The 23,476-nt window shown below is 38.5% G+C and overlaps 1 protein-coding gene across 4 annotated transcripts in view; it reads left to right on the forward strand.

Annotated features, from left to right (window-relative positions):
- sin3aa (SIN3 transcription regulator family member Aa) overlaps nucleotides 1-23,476 on the forward strand; it is a 143,307-nt gene that overhangs the window by 73,130 nt on the left and 46,701 nt on the right. For all 4 annotated transcript variants that reach the window (XM_072282287.1, XM_072282290.1, XM_072282289.1 and 1 more), the window contains 7 exons: nucleotides 920-1,099; nucleotides 3,061-3,167; nucleotides 3,673-3,952; nucleotides 7,003-7,254; nucleotides 7,888-8,040; nucleotides 13,509-13,667; nucleotides 15,196-15,285. In XM_072282287.1, coding sequence (XP_072138388.1) covers nucleotides 920-1,099; nucleotides 3,061-3,167; nucleotides 3,673-3,952; nucleotides 7,003-7,254; nucleotides 7,888-8,040; nucleotides 13,509-13,667; nucleotides 15,196-15,285 — 1,221 coding nt within the window. The remainder of the gene's footprint in view (nucleotides 1-919; nucleotides 1,100-3,060; nucleotides 3,168-3,672; nucleotides 3,953-7,002; nucleotides 7,255-7,887; nucleotides 8,041-13,508; nucleotides 13,668-15,195; nucleotides 15,286-23,476) is intronic.

Here is a 23,476-nt window from a genome sequence, read left to right on the forward strand (position 1 = left end):
TACCCTTGCAGTTCCTTAGCTCTATCCACAATGATCCAACACCTTCTGACCCTATGTCACCTCTTTCTCATGATTTGATTTTATTTTTTACCGGCTGAGCAGCGCCACTTCCTCTGCCTTCCTGCCTATCCTTTCGTTATAACGTGTATCCATCATACCTACCCATCTGCAACTGTGCTTCAAGTTCATCTACCTTATTCTGTATACTGCACCTTCAGTCTTACACTGTATTCACTCTTTTCGATATTGTCGCACTGTTCAACCTTTTAATTCCTAACTTTGTCTGAGGTCTTACCAACATCTGCCTCCACAACGTCTGCACTAACTGTTTTGGCTCTCTGGTTCCCTTCCCCCTGCAACTGTAGTTTAAACCCCACCGTGGAGCATTAACAAACCTTGCTAGGATATTAGTTCCCCTCCAGTTCAGGTGCAAACATCCTTTCTGTACAGATCCCACCTTCCCTAGAAGACAAACCAACGATCCAAAAATATTCTAAATGTCTGGATTATTTTCGGGTTCTAATACATAAAAGCTCAATAGCCAGGGTGTATGATATATGTATAGCAGATCTGCCCTGTTGTTGCTGACTATTGGAGCAGACTGTTTTATAACACTCCTGGTGTTATCACACTGTTGGGAAAGGGTTACCGGAAGTTTTTTCTCATTTGCCCACTTAACAACACAGAACATCCGAGCCCAGCTGAAAATGTTTCTTTCTTTGTTGGATCTGGAATGCAATTGTTATTAGCAGCCATTATTTAGTTATGAGATGAGTGTCACAATCAGTTGTTTAAAACTTTCACTTTCTCCACAGGTGACTGAGCCAGCTTGATACTTCTTGAGCAATGCATTCAAAGGGTCAGTAATTAATGGGTAGTTTCAGTGGAAGTTGCATCTGTTTTTTTTTTGTTGCTCCAGGTTTCAGCAATGCCTCAAAGCTCTGGCAGTCACAGCCATACTCCAGCTGTACATAGTGGCCACCATCATACTGCACCAGTTCCCCCTCATGGACAGCAGGTGGTATCTCAGAGCCATGCTCATCCTCCAGGAGCACCAGCCACACCAGTCCAAGGACAGCAGCAGTTCCAGAGGCTAAAGGTGGGATATCATTTCTGTAGGAGAGCTCAAACATTCTTGAAGGCTAAGGTTAAAGTATCTGAATTGTGTTTATGAATTTAATACCATCTACGATTTGTTGCTGTTGTTCTGCCATCTTATTTATCTATTTGTTTAGCAATACAGCGCGGAGAAAGGCTTATGGCCCTTCAAGTCATGCTGCCCCAGAGACCCCAACAATCCTGATTAACCCTAACCTAATCATGGGACATTTACAATGACTAATTAACCTACCTGGTATTTCATTGGACTGTGGGAGGAAACCGGAGCACCTGCGGAATACAGACACATTCCAAGGGGAGGACGTGTAGAGACTCCTTACAGACAGTGCCAGGATTGAACTCTGAACTCCAATGCCCTGAGTTGTAATAGCATTGTGCTAACTGCTACGGTACCATGATGCCTAATGAAATATGTGGTGGCACCCACACGTTTTGTTGTGCATGTGATAGATTAATAAATCTGTATCTGAATTGAAAGCATTTTTTTTCTCATGTATTCTATTAATGTATTCCACAGGTCATCCTCTGTGAATTAAAGACATACAATTGTCATTTAGACTTAATTAAAACAAAGGGAATATTATTGTTCAAAATAGTAGATTTATGAGGGGTGATTGATAAGTTTGTGGCCTAAGGTAGAAGGAGTCAATTTTAGAAAACCTAGCACATTTATTTTTCCTATATTTACACACTTAGTCCAGCGGCCATGGAGCATACGGATCCTTTCCTTGTTGAAGTCAGCGTCTTGGACCTCCAGAAGTGGTCCACAGCAGGGGTGATTGATAAGTTCGTGGCCTAAGGCAGAAGGAGATGAGTTATTAACTTCAAACTTTCTGCATTTTCACTCAGAGAGTTAAACTGCACGTGCATGTAACAAGAGCTGTATAACTCATCTCCTTCATCACCCCTGCTGTGGACCACTTCTACAAAGAAGGGATCCGTATGCTCCACGACCGCTGGACTAAGTGTGTACATGTAGGAGGGGACTATATTGAAACATTGTGCTAGGTTTTCTAAAATTGACTCCTTCCACCTTAGGCCACGAACTTATCAATCACCCTTTGTACATAGACGTTGTAAATAGGTTATTAGACTTGCGGTTAATATGTATGACAAGAAAGTGACAGTTCATCATTAGAATGGGTACATTTTGGCTCATCATTAAAAGAACAGAAAGTTCGGATGTGTTTTGTGTAAGATCAAACACTGGGAATTCTCATCTGTAAGTAATACAACATATAAGAACACGGTGAAAGGGAAGGGAAGTGATTTGTGAAACAGCAACTCTTTTGGATACGAGGCATAGGGTGCTGAATGGATAGGATTCTATGAAAAGGTTCTAATGATGTCATTTAACTATAGTTTTGAAACGGAAATGGTTTAATAACAGCAACTAAAATCACAACATGTACAGTGATATGGTGATTACAGTTTAGAAATGTTGAGATATTCGACTTCTGGCAAATGTTTGTCTGACCACTTATTGCTGTCTTGATGGTTGGCTGACTGATACGGTTTTAAAATTGACTGGATATTACTCTTATATTGCAGTACTTCATACTAATTTAAGAATTGAATTATCTGTTACAGCAGATCTTGACTCTTCTGTGGTTGGTTGTTTATCTCATACTGTATCATGTGGTATTGACTGTCATGACAATGTTAGAGGGTGCCAGTCTTACATTTCACACATATTCAAAAAATTCTGCTGTGTAACAACCCAGTGTAAGGAAGGGGCCATATTTAACATTAAAAATAATGCAGGATGCTTTATGTTTTACTGTAGCAAATTCAATGAATAATCTTTTATTTATAATGGTTTTGTATGGAATGTTCTCATCTGAAATTGATATATCCTATCAGCTCTAATTATAGATGAAATGTTAAATACTTTTGCATGCTTTCAAGTTAACATAATCTTTTTACTTTGTTTCATGTTAGGTGGAAGATGCTTTGTCATATCTTGACCAGGTGAAATTGCAATTTGGAAACCAGCCTCAGGTTTACAATGACTTTCTAGATATTATGAAGGAGTTCAAGTCTCAGAGGTAAGAGTGAATGGAGGTATTTTTAAGCTGCCATGCGTATTGATGGTTGTATTTGTTTTCTCAAGAATAAAAAGCTGGAGGAATACTGCAGGTCAGGCAGCATCTATGGAAAGAACTTAAGAAGAGTTTCTGCCTAAGACGTCGACTGTTTATTCCCTTCCGTGTCTGTCCTGACTTCCTTCAGCATCTTGTGTGTGTTACTCTGGATTCCCAGCATTTGCAAAATCTCTCGTGTTTGTTATTTGTTTTCTCAACATATGTCTGTTAAATTGATAGCAACTGCAACATTTATAGGAGTTTCCACTCAGTTAAAGTGGGAAAGCATGTGCAGAGAGTTGGCAGACGTGATGTGGGATCTCATTAAAGATTCATATTAGTCAAAATGACACAGATTAAAGGAAGTTAAATAATTAGTAAATTATGAGGTTATTTTATGCAGATTGTAGCTGCCATCTACTCATAGTGTTTCGAATTTTAATTGCCTTTCTCCTCTAAAACATTGCAGCATTGATACCCCTGGGGTGATTAGCCGGGTATCTCAACTCTTCAAAGGGCACCCTGACCTCATTATGGGCTTCAACACCTTCCTGCCTCCAGGCTACAAAATTGAGGTGCAGACCAATGACATGGTGAACGTGACGACACCTGGACAAGTCCATCAGATCACTCCGCAGCACGCTGCTCAGCCACAGTCTCAGCAACAGCACCAGCAGCAGCCCCAGCAGCATACTGCACCTGCACCGGCACAGCCAGCACCACAGCCACCACCTGCCAAAATCACCAAGGTGAGCATGGGGAGAGTAATTATGGCGTCGGTTTAATGTGCTCAGCCTTGCATGTTCTGATTCAGTTTTACTTGGTTTTGGATTTACCTGACCTTTGATGCAGGCAAAGTCAGGACCTACACTCACTGTTTACCTGGTGCCAACTGGAGTAGAACTGCACAGCTTATTGATGCATCACTATGGCACCTTCCTGAATGCAGGGTTCTGTTTGAGTGAGCAGACAGTTCACAGGTCAGAAATGAGACCAGGAACTTAGTTCCCAGATGATACAAAACTTTTTCATCCTTGCAGCTGTTGGCAAATCCATACCGCTGGTCTCCCAAACATTTTGTGTATGCGGGCTGTATGCAGGTTGGGTTCTTGTAAGACAGGGAAGACATGTATTTATATTTTCCTTACTTTCTTGTCAATTGGCATCCTTTAACTGGAAAGATAAATTTTAGAGCTGAGAACACCAGCTGAGAATCGATGCTAATGCTGTTTTAGAAAGGTATGATTTAAAACAAATATGCATATTTGGTATTAGTAATTATCAGGTTTTGTTTAAAGCCTTGCAATGATTATAAAATCCACAGCTTTGAGATGCTCATCTCAGAAAAGAAAGCACATAATGACCAGCGTAAAGGATTGAATCATGCTGTAGCACAATTAATTCATCATTAGTGACATCTCGTTAGTCTGTTCAGACTCTGCTAGCAGAACTTTGGTTGGATTTATTTGATGATATAATCTTTCAGTGCGCATTCATTTATTAATGGAATAATCTTTAAATTGTCTTCAAATTAAAACATACCTTGTAGCTTTTCAGCTTGAAAAGGGAACCTTATTCTTAGGAATCTTGTGCATACATGATAGTACTTAACTAAGAATGTGTCTTCAAGATTAGATCGTCCGTAAAATATTTCTGCTCTCCATCGTCAGGAGGTTTCATTTTTTCCCCTGAAGGGCTTTTATTTTAATACATTGTTAAGTTTCTTTTGAACATTAATTTTGTAATGCTAACATCAATGGGGGCAACAGTTAATTATAAGCAAGACCTTCAAAGCTGTGAACAGCTATTCCAATTTTAAACTTGCGTTCACAGATAGAAGGGAAGTCTCACTGTTAGGCTGTCCAGGTATTCAAATGCTTGATAGGACCAAGGTGAGAGTTTCTCTCTCCCTGATTTTATCCTGGTTTCTGTACTTCAAATGAAATGCTAATAGCATTTTATGGAAATCTTGGTGTTACAAACCATTTTTAAAATTACTGCATTCTTAAGGTCTGGGAATGAATGAAAGCTGAAAGGTTTATTTTTTTTAAACAGCTTATTTTTGGAGATATTTTGTCAAACTGTAGACACTCAACAGTAAAAGTAGGAACTGTGAGGAAACTCTTTGATGTAGTGAACAACTCTCCTCATCAAGTATATTCCTTTGAAAAATAATATTTAGAATTGGTTACTGCACACAGTCTTTTTAAGAACACTGATCTTTTTAGAATGTTTTATCTTCGATTAATTTTATCCATTGCATGCATTTTATCGATGGCGAAAATAGCCATGAATACATTTGCTGTAGCCATGGATGTGTAACACAATAAATTTTAATTCATTACCAGTCAAATTAATTTATTTTATTAAAACAAGTTTGTCGAGCTTTCATTTTCTCCCCATTACATTGATAGTAGGAATAGGACATTTTATTCATTGGCTTTGCTCTGCCATTCAACAAGATCATAGCAGATTTTCTACCTCAACACTTTCTTCCTAATCAGAATCATGCTTAATATTATTTGCATATGTCATGAAATTTGTTGTTTTGCAACAACAGGGCAGTGCAATATATAAAAAAACTATGAATTACAGATATATATAAAGTCCGTGTGTGTATGTATGTATGTGTGTGTGTATGTATATATATATATATATATATATTTTGTGAGTGTAGTACAAAAAGAGAACAGAAATAATAGTGAGGTACTGTACACGGATTCATTGTGTGTTCAGAAATTTGATTGTGGAGGGGAAGAAGCTGTTACTAAAAGGTTAAGTGTGTTTTCAAGCTCCTGTACCAACCCCTTGATGGCAGCCATGAGGAGGGCATGTCCTGGGTGATGGGGGTTCTTGATGATGGATGCCGCCTCTTTGAAGCATCGTCTTTTGCAGGTGTCCTCAATCCTGGGGAGGCTAGTGCCCATGGTGGAGCAGATTTATTTTGCAACTTTCTGCAGCTTTTTCTGATTCTGAGTAGAGGCCCTTCCATACCAGACTGCGACGTAACCAGTTAGAATGCTCTCCAGGGTAATCTATAGAAATTTGAACAGTCTTCTGAGTGAAGAGAGTTATCCTGACCTCAGCCCTGAATCTCACGTTTCGTTTTAACTCCTAAAGACCCTAGGCTTGTTCTACTCAATGTTATTACGTTTTGGGAGTAATGCACAGGATACTAGAAACTCCTATCATTATTTCAGAATACTGTTGGTTGGTTGGTTTGATAGTACTGCCTATAGATATAAAGTTAGCAGAAACCTTTCTAACTGGGAGAGTGGCATAGTATAAAAGATTTTGATTTGTGATCTATATAAATACAGAGGAATTTGTAAAATGCAGAGTGACAGGAAAGGGATCACTTGATGCAAGCACTTCTGATGTTATGCAAAAGTAACGTTACTGTATCTCCATGACTGATAGTAACTATAGGGTCTGGACTCTCATTTCTAAGCAATTGCGTAAAAAGAAATAGTGTTTTGGGACACCCATCATCACTTGTTAGTTGAGCGCTGCATGTCCCACTCTCCACATTCCTGAATAAGTACATAGTTACCAATGGTGAGCATCTACAGGTTCTGAGTTTTAACTCGCAAAGCTGGTCACATCAAAGACTTAAGTGTAGCCGTATCAAGATAATAGATAAATACAGACAGTTGTATGCCTTTTATTTAAGTAGGCAAGAGCAAGTAAAATGATATTGTTCCCCTTCCAGAGTTGTGATAACGAGTTGACTGATAAATTGTGCAGAGTTGTTCTTGGGATTTTAGTAAAATGTAGTTCACTTTGTATATTCTTGCAGCCTCTACAGTCACAGACACATACACCAACCAGCCAACCAAATGCAGTAATGGCTCCATATGCTTCTCCACGGTCACCTCCAGTGCAACCTCACACCCCAGTCACGAGTGCTCACACCACGACACCACCCATGCAGAACAATCAGCCTGTGGAGTTCAATCATGCCATCAACTATGTCAACAAGATCAAAAACCGCTTCCAGGGACAGCCTGACATCTATAAGGCCTTTCTGGAAATCCTACACACATACCAGGTAAGGAAACTCACACCATTTCCAGCTTTTGCCCAAATATTTTGTTGTCTTCCTCTTTGTTTATCGCATTCATTACATTTATCAGTATACCTCCTTATCTATTTTTACCATTTTCTTTCTATCCTTTTTGTTCTCTCTTTTTAATTGTTTGTAGCTAAGTATCTCTTTAATCAATTTTTCCTTTACCTGACTGTTAAAAAGAATACACATTCCCATGTGTTATGAGTGGCAAGATGAGCTCACATGTGTGATCAGTGCCTTTTAATGGAGGAGGTAGTTGATCATTGTATATCATGAGCACCAAAGGGCAGCCTCTCTGAAATAGCAATTCATGTCTAGGAAATTAAATACAATTACTCAGCTGTATTTTTAGTTCTTCTCTGTTACGATGCCATAATGAATGTTGTCAAGAATGGAGAAAGGTGGGAGTTGATGGTGTTGAATTGGGGGAGGGTGGGATGGAAGAGATGAAGGGCATGTTTTGACATTAGCAATGAGAAAGATAAGCAATTTTTTTCATGGAAGAATAAGATATGTAGATTCAATTCACAGTGAGTCCCCACCCTTTTGTGCCACATGTTAATCAGCGACTGTCTCGTTTGTAAGAAGCTTTAAATGTTTTTGCTGTTACAGAAGGAACAACGGAATGCAAAAGAAGCTGGGGGAAATTACACGCCAGCATTGACTGAGCAGGAGGTATACGCCCAAGTAGCAAGGCTCTTTAAAAACCAGGAAGACCTTCTGTCAGAATTTGGCCAGTTCCTGCCTGATGCCAACAGCTCTGTTGTGAGTATTGTTGAATACTGTTTGCCTTGGTATGGAACACTCATCTAAGTTGCTCATTATCATCCAGTTATACTGAACTCTCCAGAGCTACAGTGGTTAAGCTAAAAATGACAAACCATTTTATTCAGCCTTTGCAGTCAAGGGTATTATTAATTGGAGCAGATAACAGTGTTAGAAATTTATAAGATTTCTAGAGAGGAGGAGAAGTAGGTGAACACCACAATTGTCTGAATGGAAATGCTCTATTAATTGTATTGAGGGTAAAAGCCTGCATTATCCTTCGTGATATTCCTACCAAAATACTCTCTCTTACTCCTCACCTCTTGATTGAGGGGTAACTTATTAAAATTATGTTTCTTACATTTTTGTGTAAATTGATGGTTTGTTTAGGACTTGTGTAACGGCGTCTTGAAAAAGTATCCAGCCCCCAACCCTTTGTTCACGTACATGAGTATTATAACCAGGGATTTGATCAATTTAATTGAGAATTTTATTTGTGAACTAGTCCCTGTTGCTGAAAAGCATTCCCATAACATGATACTACCTCCACTATACTTTACAGAAGGGATGGTGTTTACCTACCTGATGTGCAGTAATAGATTTATACCACACTTACTGCTTAGTGTTGAGACCAAAAAGTTCCACTTTGGTCTCATCCAACCTCAAAATTTTCAGAATTACCGGCATATGATAATGCACATGATAAATAACATGTATAAAAATGTGAAACCCCCTTATACTGAGCGTCTCTGGAAACCTGGCTTGTTAGTCACTTGCTAACAGCCACTGGATTCCATGGCGATAAACCCAACTTTCTCCAGCTTCTTACATCAAGGGTGTATACAACTCTGATCCCACCAAATCCATGAGGTTGGGGTGTCTTGCACCCAAACCCTGGTTTGTGTGAATGCTGTGTGATTTACTGCCCTCAGCAAGAAATAACAGATCATACATTGCATACAATTAAAAAGTATGTTTAAGATCGTTAATTTAAGTAAACAGTTATTAAATTAAAGAAAAAAACCAAAAGAGGCCCTTTACTCAAACAGTCAAATGTGCACTTGAACTTGCCTGTCACTCACGCGCTGGACCCTCGGTCTGTGTGAAAGCACACACCACCTCCCAAGTGTCACTCGCAATCCATCTCAAACAAACAGGTCTCCAACAGGAGTATTAGTTCTTCCTTCTTGAAGCCATTCATCTGCACAAAGCACCTTGTGCAACAGGGATGGCATCCTCAGCCATCTTTTCCCCTGTCTCTACCAACTCCCACCAGCATTCTCCAGAACCTTCTCCCGATTCCACTATCCTGACTGGCTGACAGCACATTCCTAAGTTGAATAACGAGCCTCTTATCTTAGCTCAATGCCAAACAAGTTGAAAGCAGAACAGACTGCTCTTACAGAACTGCTAAAATGAAATACCTAGATCATAGCAGTAAAAATCATAACCAGGGTGTTACATATGTATATATGTGTGTGTGTGTGTATGTATATATATATATATATATATGTGTGTGTGTGTGTGTATATATATATATATATGTTAAATAGTTACATTAAAAATAGTAGTGCAAAAACAGAAATAATAAAAAAGTGAGGTAGTGTTCATGGGTTCAATGTCCATTTAGAAATCAGATGGCACATGGGAAGAAGCTGTTCCTGAATCGCTGAGTGTGAGCCTTCAGGCTTCTGTACCTCCTTCTTGATGGTAACAATGAGAAGAGGACCTGCATGTCCTGGGTGAAGGGGGTCCTTAATAATGGACACCGTCTTTCTGAGGCTCTGCTCCTTGAAGATGTTTTGGATACTACAGAGGCTGGTACCCATGATGGAGCCGACTAATTTTACAATTTTCTGTAGCTTCTTTCAATCCTGTGCAATAGCACCCCCCCCCCTCCCCGTACCAGACGGTGATGCAGCTAGTCTGAATGCTCTCCAGGTACACCTGTAGAAGTTTTTGAGAGTATTAGGTGACAAGCCAAATCTCCTCAAACTCCTAATGAAATATAGCTGTTGTCTTGCCTTCTTTATAGTTGTATCAATATGTTGTGTCCAGGTTAGGTTCCAGGTACTTGAAATTGCTCACTCTCTCCACTTCTGATCCCTGTATGAGGATTGGTTTGAGCTCCCTCATCTTACCCTTTCTTAAGTCCACAATCAGCTCTTTGGTTTTGCTGAATTGAATGCAAGGTAGCTGGTATACTTGGCACCTGTATGTGCTCTTGTCTCCATCTCAGATTCTGCCAACAATGATTATATCATCGACAAATTTATAGATGGCATTTGAGCTGTGCCTAGCCACAAAATCATGGTATGGAGAGAGTAATGTAGTGGGCTAAGCATGCATCCCTGAGGTGCGCCAGCATTGATCGTCAATGAAGAGGAGTTGTTATTACCAATCCACACAAATTGTGATCCATTTGCAGTGGGAGGTACAAAGACCCAGGTTCTGCAGCTTTCGATCAGGACTGAAAGAATGGTGCTATTAAACGCTTAGCTATAGTCAATGAACAGCATCCTGTCATAGGCGTTTATATTGTCCAGGTGATCGAAATTGACTTATTGTGGCCATTATCAAACTGCAGTGGATTCAGGTCCTTAATGAGTTAGGAGTTGATTCTAACCATGACCAACCTCTCAAAGCATTTCATCACTGTAGATATGAGTACCACTGGATGATAGTCATTCAGGCAGTTCACACTTCTCTTCTTAGGCACTGGTATAATTGTTGCCTTTTTGAAGCAGATGGGAACTTCCGACTGTAGCAGTGAGAGGTCGGAAATGTTTTTGAATACATCTGAAGGTTGTTGTTTTCAGGGTCTCAGAGATACTCCATCAGGGCCTGCCACCTTGCAAGGGTTCACCTTCCTGAAAGACATCCTGACATAGGCCTCTAAGGCTACGTCCACACTAGACCGGATAAATCCGTAACCGAAGCTTTTTTCTCTTTGTTTTAACCCTCTGTCCACACTGAAACAGCATTTTCCTCCCCCGAAAACTGAGATTTTCTAAAGCGCCCTCCAGAGTGTGTAAATTTGAAAGTGCTGATTGTGCAGAGCAGTGTGGACGGGGTAAACGGATATTTTTTTAAATGCTGTCATGACGTGCCGGAACAGATGGCGGCAACGCGGCATTTCATTGTTTTCTTGAACGCAACCCCCCACACAACCTAACAATTTCAGAACAGACGGCAACGAGACTGAAGCCAGAAGAGTTAGAAATGTACTCAAATACTTTGACCCATAGCTTACTGAATAAATAAGTATACTCACTTTGCCCTGTTTCCTGTCCTTGCTTGTATGAAGGTGGTTTACCTATTTATGCAAGTACTTCTCTGACAATAAATGTATAACAGCCTAATGTAACATTGTATGGAAATACAAGATAACGCTGATGCAGACGTTTTATACATTTAACAAGGTGCTTTATTAATGCAACAGAGTTGGTCAGTTTTTCGATGTTGGTCGTCAGCCGGGTCATACTGTCCGTGAACTCCCTGTCGGTTGCCTTCATACGCTCCAGTATTTGTTGTTTTTTAGTTTTAAGTCCTCCTGCGCAAGAGCCAACAGCAATTCCTTTAAAGTTTTTCTAGTCTGTAACTGGACAAATGCGCACCAAGTATATCGTTTCCTCTTCGCTTGTTTTCTGTGTGTCCTGCGCATGCCCAGTAGGAGGAGATTTGCCCAAGTATCTGTTCTAATGTGGACGGAGATATTTTGAAAAACGCCTGGTGTGGAGGCCTATCGTTTTTACGTGAAACCGGTGTTTTCAAAATTATCCGGTCTAGTATAGACGTAGCCTGAGACAGATCACAGGGTGCAGCAGGGATCCTTGCAGCTGTAGTTATATTCTCCTTTTCAAAATGGGCATTGAAGGTGTTGAGCTCATCTGGTAGTGAAGCTTCACTGCCATTCATGATGTTGGGTTTCGCTTTGTAGGAAATAATGGCCTGCAAACCCTGCCAGAGTTGACATGCATCTGATGTTACCTCCAGAGTCGCTTGGAATTGTTTCTTCGCTCGTGAAATAGTCCTCCTCAAGTCATACCTGGTTTCCTTGTACAGACCTGGGTCACCATACTTAAATGCCACAGATCTAGCCCTCAGCAGACGGCGATCCTCCTGGTTCATCCACAGCTTTTGGTTTGAGAATGTACAGCAAGTTTTCATAGGTACACACTCCTCCACACAGTATTCTTCCACATCTTTACAGTATCTTCTAAGTGATGCTTTGCAAAGTCTTTCTGGGCAATGATATGTTTTTTTTAGCGGGGGCTTATTCCTTGCCACTCTTGTATAAACATAGAAACATAGAAAATAGGTGCAGGAGTAGGCCATTCGGCCCTTCGAGTCTGCACCGCCATTTATTATGATCATGGCTGATCATCCAACTCAGAACCCCGCCCCAGCCTTCCCTCCATACCCCCTGACCCCCGTAGCCACAAGGGCCATATCTAACTCCCTCTTAAATATAGCCAATGAACTGGCCTCAACTGTTTCCTGTGGCAGAGAATTCCACAGATTCACCACTCTCTGTGTGAAGAAGTTTTTCCTAATCTCGGTCCTAAAAGGCTTCCCCTCTATCCTCAAACTGTGGCCCCTCGTGGCCCCTCATAAGTACCCTTCTTGTGCAAGGCCTTGGAGATTATGGAGCCATGAACTTCATCTCCAGTTGCAGCCACTAACTTCTGCAGCTCACCCAGAGTGACTGTTGGCATCACAGTAGACTCTTACAAGTGCAACTATTCTCCAGTGGCGAAATTTAGAGGCGCGGCCTGATCTAGGCTGTTTCATATTTTTTTCACTTTTTCACAATGGACTGTGCTGAGCTCCAAGGTATGTTCAGTGTCTTTGGGGCAATCTTGTACCCTTCCTCAAATTTGTGCTTCTCTATTATCATTTTCCTAACATGCCTTGAATGCTCTTTTGTCTTCATTTCGGTTTGGTCTTTTGAAAATCTGCATACTGTTGGACCTTACAAAGAAAAGGAAGATTTATTCTTATGAATTCATTGAAAACAGTTGATCCTCCAATTTTCTACATCAACAAATTGGGTTTAGTTGGTAAAGTAATACAGTATACTACACCTGAGGATACAATTTTAGTTTTTAATTTTTTGTAAATTGTTAACAGGTTTTGGAATTTTTCTTTTGATTTGATGTGATGCACGATGCTTTGTAGATTAGTTCAGAAACCCCTACTTCAATATATTTTAAATTTAGAAAATGATACAGTAAAATGTGAAAATAGTTATGGGGGCTGAATACTTTTACTGTAAATGGAAGGTGCAGGTAGCTGCTGCTAGGGTATGATTTGAGTACTTAAATCTGTCACCAACTGTAAGACCCAAGTGTTGGTTACCTGTCATGGTACATGGGAAAATGTATGTGCATTATTTGATTTGTCTCTTTCTTTCGTAACTGTGGTACCTTGAGCTTACCATCGAGCTGAATGTTATTACTCCGCAGCTGCTGAGTAAGACAACAGCAGAGAAAGCGGACTCGGTTAGGAATGATCATGGCAGCACAGTGAAGAAGCCTCAGTTGAACAATAATAAGCAAAGAAGCAACCAGAATGGGTGTCAGATTCGACGCCACTCAGGCTCTGGAGCCACTCCACCTGTGAAAGTAAGTGTTGGTTTACTGTTATGGCCAGGCAGAATTCCGAGTGAAATGGTTCTATGGACAAGTTCATGTGTTTCTTTCTGGATATGAATAGACTTCAATAACAACATTATACAATTGTGCAATCCCTTTAAAGCAGAAGAGCATGGCATTAAACCCTCACAGAGGTATAACCAAAACACATTGGATTGAGGGTGCAGTGAAAAGTGATAATTTGCCCCAAGGTGCTCTTTGAATTATTTCTAAAGGGCATTCTGCAAAGCGTGCTTGAGGTTTTTTGTATTAGTTAGTAACTTCCTGGGATATTACCTATGGTAAATAATAGTTTATTGTAGGTTATAATGTTAGGGTCATTATACTTTGTAATTTGTAGATTATCATTTTGTTACTTTAATATGGTTGTGTTTAACTTGCTCTGTCCTTTTAAACAAAATACTTTCAAAACTTGTTTTTACTTCTGTAGTGCTTCTGTAGCTGTTTTAGAACTTCAGATTTAAAAAATTTGCAGGTCCACGAAATGCAAATAGGGTTTAAAAAAAACAGCAAGTAAGAAATAAACCCACAAATGGAACTGAGTCATCTTGGCTTTATGTCCTGGATTTTTTTATTTATTTATAAAATATTTATAAATAGACGGAATAGGCAGTGCTGGTCCTTTGAGCCATGCCGCACAGCAATCCCCTGATTTAATCTTGGCCTAACTACAGGACAATTTACAATGAACAATTAACCAGTACTTCTCTGGACTGTGGGAGGAAACCCACGCGGTCACAGGGTGAACGTACAAACTCCTCACAGGCAGTGGCAAGAATTGAACTGGGACGCCTGTGTCACCTGGTGCAAGTGGGTCAGAAATGGTCTGGGATAATAAATTGGAGCCACAAAGACTCTTTCCTGTAAATAATTGCAGTATCGGGTCAGCTAAAAATCAGTTGTTCTGAAGGGAAATTTATGGTTTGGCACATGGCTGCAAATTTTTGGTCCCTGACATAAAATGACTGTCTTTGTATTAAGTATTTAAAGTCTTGGTTTATTTAATACATGTAAGTGGCAGCTCTGCTTTGAAGCCTTTATAAAGTTCTTTAACATGTGGTTTCCTGTGATGTAAAAACTTTTGAGCACAGTCTGTATGTATAATACATGCTTTAGCTTATTATATGTTAAACTGGTATATTGAATTATGAAAACAGTCTCAGTTCTGTATGGAAAGATAATAAAACTATATGGTTCCATTTGGGAACAAGAAAAGGTAAGCTTGTTTCTGAAGTTCATACATTATGAGTTTCTAATCATTGGTGGATGCCAGAGGGGTGATAAGGCCATCAAGCTGCTTGTGTACTGTGTTGGTCAGGGACTGCTGTGGAAATGGAGGCATATGCAATGCAAATAGATTGCTGAACAGTTCATAGTAAAATACTACAGTATTTTAAGTACGTCCAGTCTCATTCAGGTGTAAAACTTATTTGCAATGTATAAAGATAATCTGCAGTAATCCAATATTGTTAGTGATCATGTTTTCTTCTTTTTGTAGAAAAAACCAAAGATGTTGGGATTGAAAGACCAGTCCCTGGCTGAGGTCAATAAACATGGAGCTGGAACAGAAACTTTATTCTTTGAAAAGGTGACTGAGTTTGACTTCACTCTTTCAATATTTTTATTAGTTTCTACATAGAAGAATACAGAGTACAAGAAAGTGTGTATGTGTATATATATATATATATATAGTTAAAAAAAACTACCAATTACATTATATCTATTCATAATAACAATCTCATTACCCTATATTCATGTAGGTTAGTCAAAGTTATATTGAAATATACTAATTTATTACTAAAAAAGAGTCTAACCCCTACCAAGACCAAAGCTGTTTATTAAGAAGAAAAAAAGGTAAAATACCTTGTCGTATAATAAAAATTAATAATAGGCAACATCTAAATTTAAACAACAAATTGAGGGTTTTGAAAGTTTTGAAAATAATTCAGAAAGGGTCCCCACAATGTTTGAAAGTCTTGACGAGATTCAGAAATTGAACAACGAATCTTCCCTAAATCTAAGCGTGACATAATGTCACATAACATTGAGCATGAGTAGGAGGAGAAACATCTTTCCATTTAAACAAAAGCGCCCCTCCTAGCTATAAGAGAGCTAAAGGCCAAAATATGTAAATCAGATGTCTTCAGCTTGATACCTTGTCCAGCAACAATACCGAATAGGGCCGTCAGAGGATTAGGCTTAAAATTAACTTTGAATAGTAAGGAAAAAGTTTGGAAAAACTTCCTTCCAATATTTTTCAAGACATGGACAAGTCCAAAACATATGAATTAATGAAGCTTCTCCATTATTACATCTGTCACAATAGGGAGATATAGCTGAATAAAAACGAGATAGCTTATCTTTAGTCATATGGACTCCTTAAATTGTATGAGGGAATGATGAACACATAGCGATGAAGTATTAACCAGTTTAAAAATTTCATTCCAAGTTTCCTCAGATATGATGTCTGTAAATCTTGTTCCCAGAAATTCTTAATTTTTTCTAAAGGAACATTCCTCGTCTCCAGTAACATACCATAAATATTAGATATTGAACCATTATGAAAAGGAGTCAAATTAAAAATTACGTCTATAAAGTTCTTATCTGAGCTTATAGGAAATGTGCATAAGTCTGTAATTTGTAGGTGTCTAAAAAAAGTAAGTTTTTGGTAAGCTATATTTAGCTGACAATTGCTCAGATGAAAAAAGATTTCCTCCAACAAACAGATCCCAGAAACATTTAATACCCAACCTGTCCCATTCCTTAAAAACTAAATCAGTCATAGAGGGTTTTTAAAAAGATTAGAATAAATGGGACTAGAAAGGGAAAATTTCAATAAACCAAAATGTTTTCTAAATTGTATCCAGATCCTCAGAGTATGTTTAACTATTAAATTATCAGTTAGTTTACTTACAAATAAAGGAAATGAGGATCCAAGAAGAGAAATAATTTATTAACAGAGTTAGCTTCTAAAGAAACCCATACCGGACAGTCTACATGATTAATATAATATAGCACCCCACTGCCCACGGGAGGACTGCAGTGAGGAGGAGTCTGTGACCCACCTCTTTGCACACTGCCAGTTCGCAAAGAGGGTGTGGAGGAGGATGGACGGGCTAGTGTCACGTTTTATCCCCAGCAGCTGCGTAACAGAGGACTCTCTGATCTACGGGCTGTTCCCGGGGACGCACACGGAGACCAACATCCGGTGCTGCTGGCAGATCATCAACTCGGTGAAAGACGCTCTTTGGTCAGCCCGAAACTTGATGATCTACCAGCACATGGAGATGTCCGTGGGAGAATGCTGCCGACTGGCACACTCTCGGCTGCAGGAGTACGTGCTGAGGGACGCACTGAAACTTGGTGCAGCCACCGCAAAGGCCCGGTGGGGAAGGAGCACAGTATAGGTTTCTCCACCCGTGGGAGTGGGAGGGGTCGGTGGGCGAGGAGTATACTCCTCAACAATGAGATGCTAAGCTGAACTACTGGAGTGCCACGTGGGTGGCTATAAACACGGATATTTTACTGAGTATAATGGAAACGTATGTAAAGGATGAAAAGTTATTGAATGGTTTATTGTATATATTTATTTTTGAATAAAGTATATTTTGAAATAAAAAAAAATATAGCCAAAACGTAAGATAGCGTATATTAACTGCCCAGTAATAAAACCTAAAATTAGGTAAGGCTAAACCTCCAGACTTTTTAGGTGTTTGAAGATGAACTTTATTTAAATGAGGACGTTTATTTTTCCATATATAGGAGGATAAAATAGATTCAAGAGAGTCAGAAAAGGATTTAGAAATAAAAACGGGTAAAGCCTGAAAAAGATATATAAATTTAGGTAGAGTATTCATTTTAATAGAATTAATTAGTCCAATCAACGATATTGAAAGAGGTGACCAATCTAATAATATCTTTTTTACATGGTTCAATAAAGTAAGAAAGTTTTCTTTAAACAGGTGCTTGTAATTCTTAATGATTGTTACACCCAAATAAGTAAATTGATTCCTTACAACTTTAAAAGAGAGATTAATATTAATTGATAGCAAATTACTTAAAGGAAATAATTCACTCTTATGTAGGTTCAATTCATATCCTGAGAACTGCCTAAAACAGGAGAGTAAAGTAAGTTCACAAGGTGACGAGGTCTGAACGTTGGAGATAAAAAGCAGTATATCATCAGCGTGAAGCGAGATTTTGTGGGTGATACCTCTCCTTAAAATACCACAAATATCATTAGATTCTCGAAAAGCAATGGCAGGGGGTTCTAGATCAAAAAGCAAAGGACTCAATGGACAGCCTTGAAGTTTAACTGGTTTGGAATTTTGAGAATTAGTAAGAACCCGAGCATAAGGAGATAAATAAAGTAATTTAATCTATTGATTAAAATCTGGTCCAAAATTAAATTTTTCTAAGGTTTTAAATAAATAAATAATTCCATTCAACCTGATCGAAGGCCTTCTCAGTATCTAAGGATATCACACGTTCCGATATCTTCTGAGAAGGAGAGTAAGTAACAACTAATACATGGCGTATATTAAAATGGGAATGTCGGTTTTTAATAAATCCAGTCTGGTCATCAGAAATAATAGAAGGTAAAATATTTTCAATCCTGTGAGCCAGAACTTTAGAAAGAATTTTAGTATCAACATTGAATAATGAAATTGGCCTATATGAAGAGCGTTCAGTTGGATCCTTGTTCTTTTTTAGGATAAGCGAAATAGAAGCTTCATGAAAAGATTGAGGCAAACTACCCGATTTGAAAGAATCCAAAAAGACTAAGTTTAACTGCGGTATAATTAATGAAGAAAAAGCCTTATAAAATTCTCCAGAAAATCCATCTGGACCCGGAGCCTTCCCCGAGTGTAATGAATGTATAGCCTCGGCGATTTCCTCATAAGAAATGGGTTGATCCATCTGTTTGCAATTATCTGCAGAGAGTGCAGGGTATTTGATTGTCTAGAAAATTATTAATTACAGTATTATCTTTAGGGGAATCAGAACTATAAAGTTTAGAATAGAATTCTCTAAAGGTATCATTTATTTCAGAGTAATCAGTTGTCCTATCACCATTAGTTTTGCAAATTTCTTTAATTTGTTGTTTAACTACAGAATTTTTTAATTGGTTGGCCAATACTTTGCCTGCTTTATCTCCATGAATATAAAATTGAGTTTTATCTTTAAGAAGTTGAGTTTCAATTGGATATGTTAACAGAAGATCATGTATTTAGTTTTAACTTCAACATGCCTTTTATATAAAACAGGATCTGGAGCTATAGCATATTTTTGATCTAATTGTTTCAATTGATTGGCTAATTCAATTCTTTATTAGCTTTATTCTTAACACTGGCAGTATAAGAAATAACTTGTCCTCTAATATAGGCCTTGAAAGTATCCCATACAATAAGATTAGAAGTCTCTTCCTTTTTATTCTCTTCAAAAAACAAAATAATATGCTTCTCTAGAAATTTTGAAAATTCCTTATCAGATAACAAAGTTTTGTTGAAATACCAAAATCTGTTGGTTTGAGGAAGACCAGGGAGTTTTAAAGATAGAAATATAGGAACCTGATCAGCAATCTCTTTATATACAGGAGCCTGAGACAGCAATCTCTTTATATACACAGGAACGAACTGATGAAATCATTTGACTATCGATTTTTAAAAAATAATCAATCCTGGAATATGTATGATGAACATTGGGAAAAAAATGAATATTCCCTATCTGAAGGATGTAAAAAAGGCCAAACATCAACTATACCACACTTCAATAAAAAAGATTGAATAAACAAAGCTGATTTATTAAGAGACGCTGGTTTAGAAGATGATCGGTCTAAAATTGGGTCTAGCCAACAGTTAAAATCTCCTCCCATCACCAAAGAATAAAGATACAGATCTGGTAAAAATGGAAAAAAAACCTTCAAAGAATCCTGGATCATTTATATTTGGGGCATACACATTGGCAAATACTAGTAATTTATTATCTAGTTTTCCTGAAACTATAACAAAACGTCCATTAGTATCAGACAGTACTTTATGCTGGACATAGGAAAGTGTATTATCTTTAAGAATCGAAACTCCTCTAGATTTGGCCTGAAAAGAAGAGTGAAAACAAAGTCCATTCCAACGGCGAAAAAACGGAGATTATCACATTTGCGTATGTGAGTTTCTTGTACAAAAAATAATAGGGACCTTAAATTTCTTAATATAAGCAAAAATCTTATTACGTTTAACGGTGATTAACCCTTTCACTTTAAAACTGAGTAAATTAATAATTTGGTCCATTTTTAATATTATTTAAAGGAAGGGTTAAAATGTAAGTTAAAAGCCAAGGCATAAACCTTCAGAAATGGTAACCAAGCAATAAGTTAGCAAAAAATCCAAAAACAGCTTCTGGGGTAAAAAACCATATCCTCGCCCACCTCCCATAGAAAGAAAACCAACCAATAGAAAGTTGGTATCTACGAACTATGGACACCCCCCCCCCAAAAAAAAACCTGGTGATCGCTCCAATTAGTTTCAAGGTTATTTATATTCCAACCTAGACTAAACAATACCCAAACAAGAGATTCAATTCTCATATATCAAAAATACAGTATTAAAAAATACGAAAGGAAGTTAGTTACAAAGGTTTACCAAAAGTAAAAGATACAATTATTCATACAGATAGACATTAAACATTAATCTATATCTTCATGGAAAAACAGACTAAGCAGTTAGCCTTCAAATTTAAAAAATCTTTGTGCTTCAACATTCAAACGAAATCATTCGAAGGATCCATCTTTAATGAGGTTCTCAGTCAAACTGGGTAGCCAAGGGATGGGTTAAAACCCTTGTTAAAAAAATTCCAACAGAGCTTGTTTAAACTTAGCACATTCCTGTATAACCTCAAACGAATAATCTTCGAGAATCATGGTATTCCACCCTATAACTAATCATGCCCCTTGGACGGGATTTGCGAATTAAAAGTTTCTCATTTAATCTTGTGTCTTCATGTAAGGAGTAACTAAACAGCTAGCCTTCGGATTTTAAAAACTTTTGTGCTTCAACAGTCAAGCGGAACCATTCGAAAGAATCGTTTTTAAGTGTGATTCTGAGTCGGGCTGGGTAGCGAAGGGAAGGCTTGAAACTCTTATTAAAAAGCTCGGACATAACTTCTTTGAACTTAATACGTTCCTGCATAACCTCAGGCGAATAATCTTTGACAATACTAATCTTGCGATCATTATAGTCAATCATACCTCTTCGACGAGATTCGCGAATTAAGAGTTCCTTTGTTTTAAATTCCTGAAAACAGATTATTACTGATCTTGGTCTCTGACCATTAGGAGGTCTAAATGCAGGAGATCTGTGAACTCGATCGATCATAGGCACAGACATCAAAATCTCTGGAAATAATTCTTGCAAAAAGTTTGCAAAAAACTCCATAGGATGATTACCTTCGATTAATTCTTCGAGACCCAGAACCTGTAGGATGTTCCTTCTTCTATTTTTTAGGTTGATAATCTTCTGTATTAACTTTTCGTTGGACTTCGATTGCTTTTCACAAAGCTTCTGCAATTCATTCACTTCCGTTTCCAGAGCCGACAAATTTTCCTCATTATTTTTAATACATTTATCGTGTTCATTAAGAGTTTGTTGAATAGAATCCAATTTACCATCTATTTATTTAAATTCAGTGCTGAATTGTTGAAACTTCTCAGAGGCTTCTTGTGTATGACTGCAGCAAATCCATAATAGAATCCAAAGAGGCAGGAAAATCACCCTCTGGCACTCCTTCCAGCCATAATGAAAGAATATCACACTTAAAAAAAAAGTTTCAAGACAGGTTGGAAATAGTAAGGTAATTACAGTTGGAGCCACGGCAAATTGCTGCTACTCCATCAGCCACCACCAGGAAATCTTTCGAGTCAGCGGGAGGAGGCGATAGCAGCGCGCCATGTGCGCGCAGCTCTCCGGTGAAAATGATATCGTATCTGTTAAATAGGGGCCGTGGACAATTCTGATTTGATGGAGACAGATGTGAAAGCACAGAGGAACATCTGGAGAAATTTCTGAAACGCCGGTTCGCTGCCATTGTTACTGCGCGATCGAGAATCTTCCGGAGGGAAGGCCTCAAAATCCCCGGCTTTGCCTGCTGCTGGTGACCGAGACTGAGGTCAAATCATTTGGATAGAAATGGTACTCGGTGTCGGAGGGCTGATCGGAGGCTCGAAGTTTTCGGACGACTCAGAGTCTGACTGTGGTTGGGCATGGCAGGGAGAGTTTTCTTCCTTCTCCTGTCTGTGTGAGATGTGGGACTTTCGAGAAACTTTGAACTCTCTTACTGTGCCATAGACTGTTCTTCATCAAGTTATGGTATTGTTGCACTGTTGTAACTATATGTTATAATTACAAACAACAGGAATTCTGCAGATGCTGGAAATAAGCAACACACATCAAAGTTGCTGGTGAACGCAGCAGGCCAGGCAGCATCTGTAGGAAGAGGTGCAGTCGACGTGTCTCGGCCTGAAACGTCGACTGCACCTCTTCCTACAGATGCTGCCTGGCCTGCTGCGTTCACCAGCAACTTTGATATGTTACAATTATGTGGTTTTGTTAGTTTTTTCAGTCTTGGTCTGTCCTGTGTTTTGTGATATCACACCGGAGGAATATTGTATCATTTCTTAACGCATGCATTACTAAATGCCAATAAAAGAGGACTGCATGTCCTTATAATCTAAAAAAAAAGATCAGTGAATTTAAGAAATTGACTTGCCAAAACTTTTATCACTGTAATTAATATAAACATTCCATTACTCAAGGGTGTTAAAACAATGCTCTATTCTCCAAAGAAGCTCTTGGCCATGGAACTGCTTGACTGGATAGTTTTTAAAGAGAAATATTATGTAACCAACGTTGAAAGTGAAATAAACCAGGAAAAGGCTGTAATAGATTAGAAGCCAGAAATATGTGATATAAGTGGTGATGGTACAGGTAATTGGGGTGTTAATGCATTAAGTAGAGAAACAAAATTTACTGTAAATGACCCTTACTTACTGTTGAGCCTGAATTGCTATGAAGGACCTAATCTAAAGATGATAAATTATTTCTTAAAATTTTGTTGAGTTTCATTGGGATATTGTTGACGTCAGAATCAATGTCCTGCAGAAAAGTGAATGGCAGATAATCAAAAACCCAGGATCATCGTTCTGAGGTGAGTGGAGGTGTTAAGATGGAAGTGGTATTTTGGTTTGTGCAGTTCTGAAACAGGTTTTAGCAATATTAACTTGTTTAACTTTGAATCTACTCAGAGATGGATGGAATGATGATAACCCACATTGATGTGGATAACAGTTAACCAGGACTAGACTGCTGATTAATCCACCCTGCAGCATCTTAATGGATTGATAATACCTATTGTTTGCATACTGTGCATCACCAGATATTGTCTGGAATGGAGTGCCATAGTTATGAGGAGAGATTGAATAGGCTGGTTTATTTTCAGTGCAAAGTAGAAAACTGAGGAGTGACCTATTTGAGGTTTACAAAATGAGGGCCATAAATAGGATAGATGGTCGGAATCTTTTGCTGTGCAGGGGAGTCCAGAACTAGAGGGAGAAGGGAGAAATCTAAAGGAGAACTGGGGAGCAGGTTTTTCACATAGGGGGTGATGAATATTTGAAAAGAGCTCCCAAAGGAGGTAGTGGAGGGAGAAATTAATATTCTAATTAAAAGACATTTTGACAGATACCTGGATAGAAAAGAAATATAGAAACATGAGGCCATTGTGGGAAA

Source organism: Mobula birostris, chromosome 18 (assembly GCF_030028105.1).
Source record: "Mobula birostris isolate sMobBir1 chromosome 18, sMobBir1.hap1, whole genome shotgun sequence".
Classification (NCBI taxonomy): Eukaryota; Metazoa; Chordata; class Chondrichthyes; order Myliobatiformes; family Myliobatidae; genus Mobula; species Mobula birostris.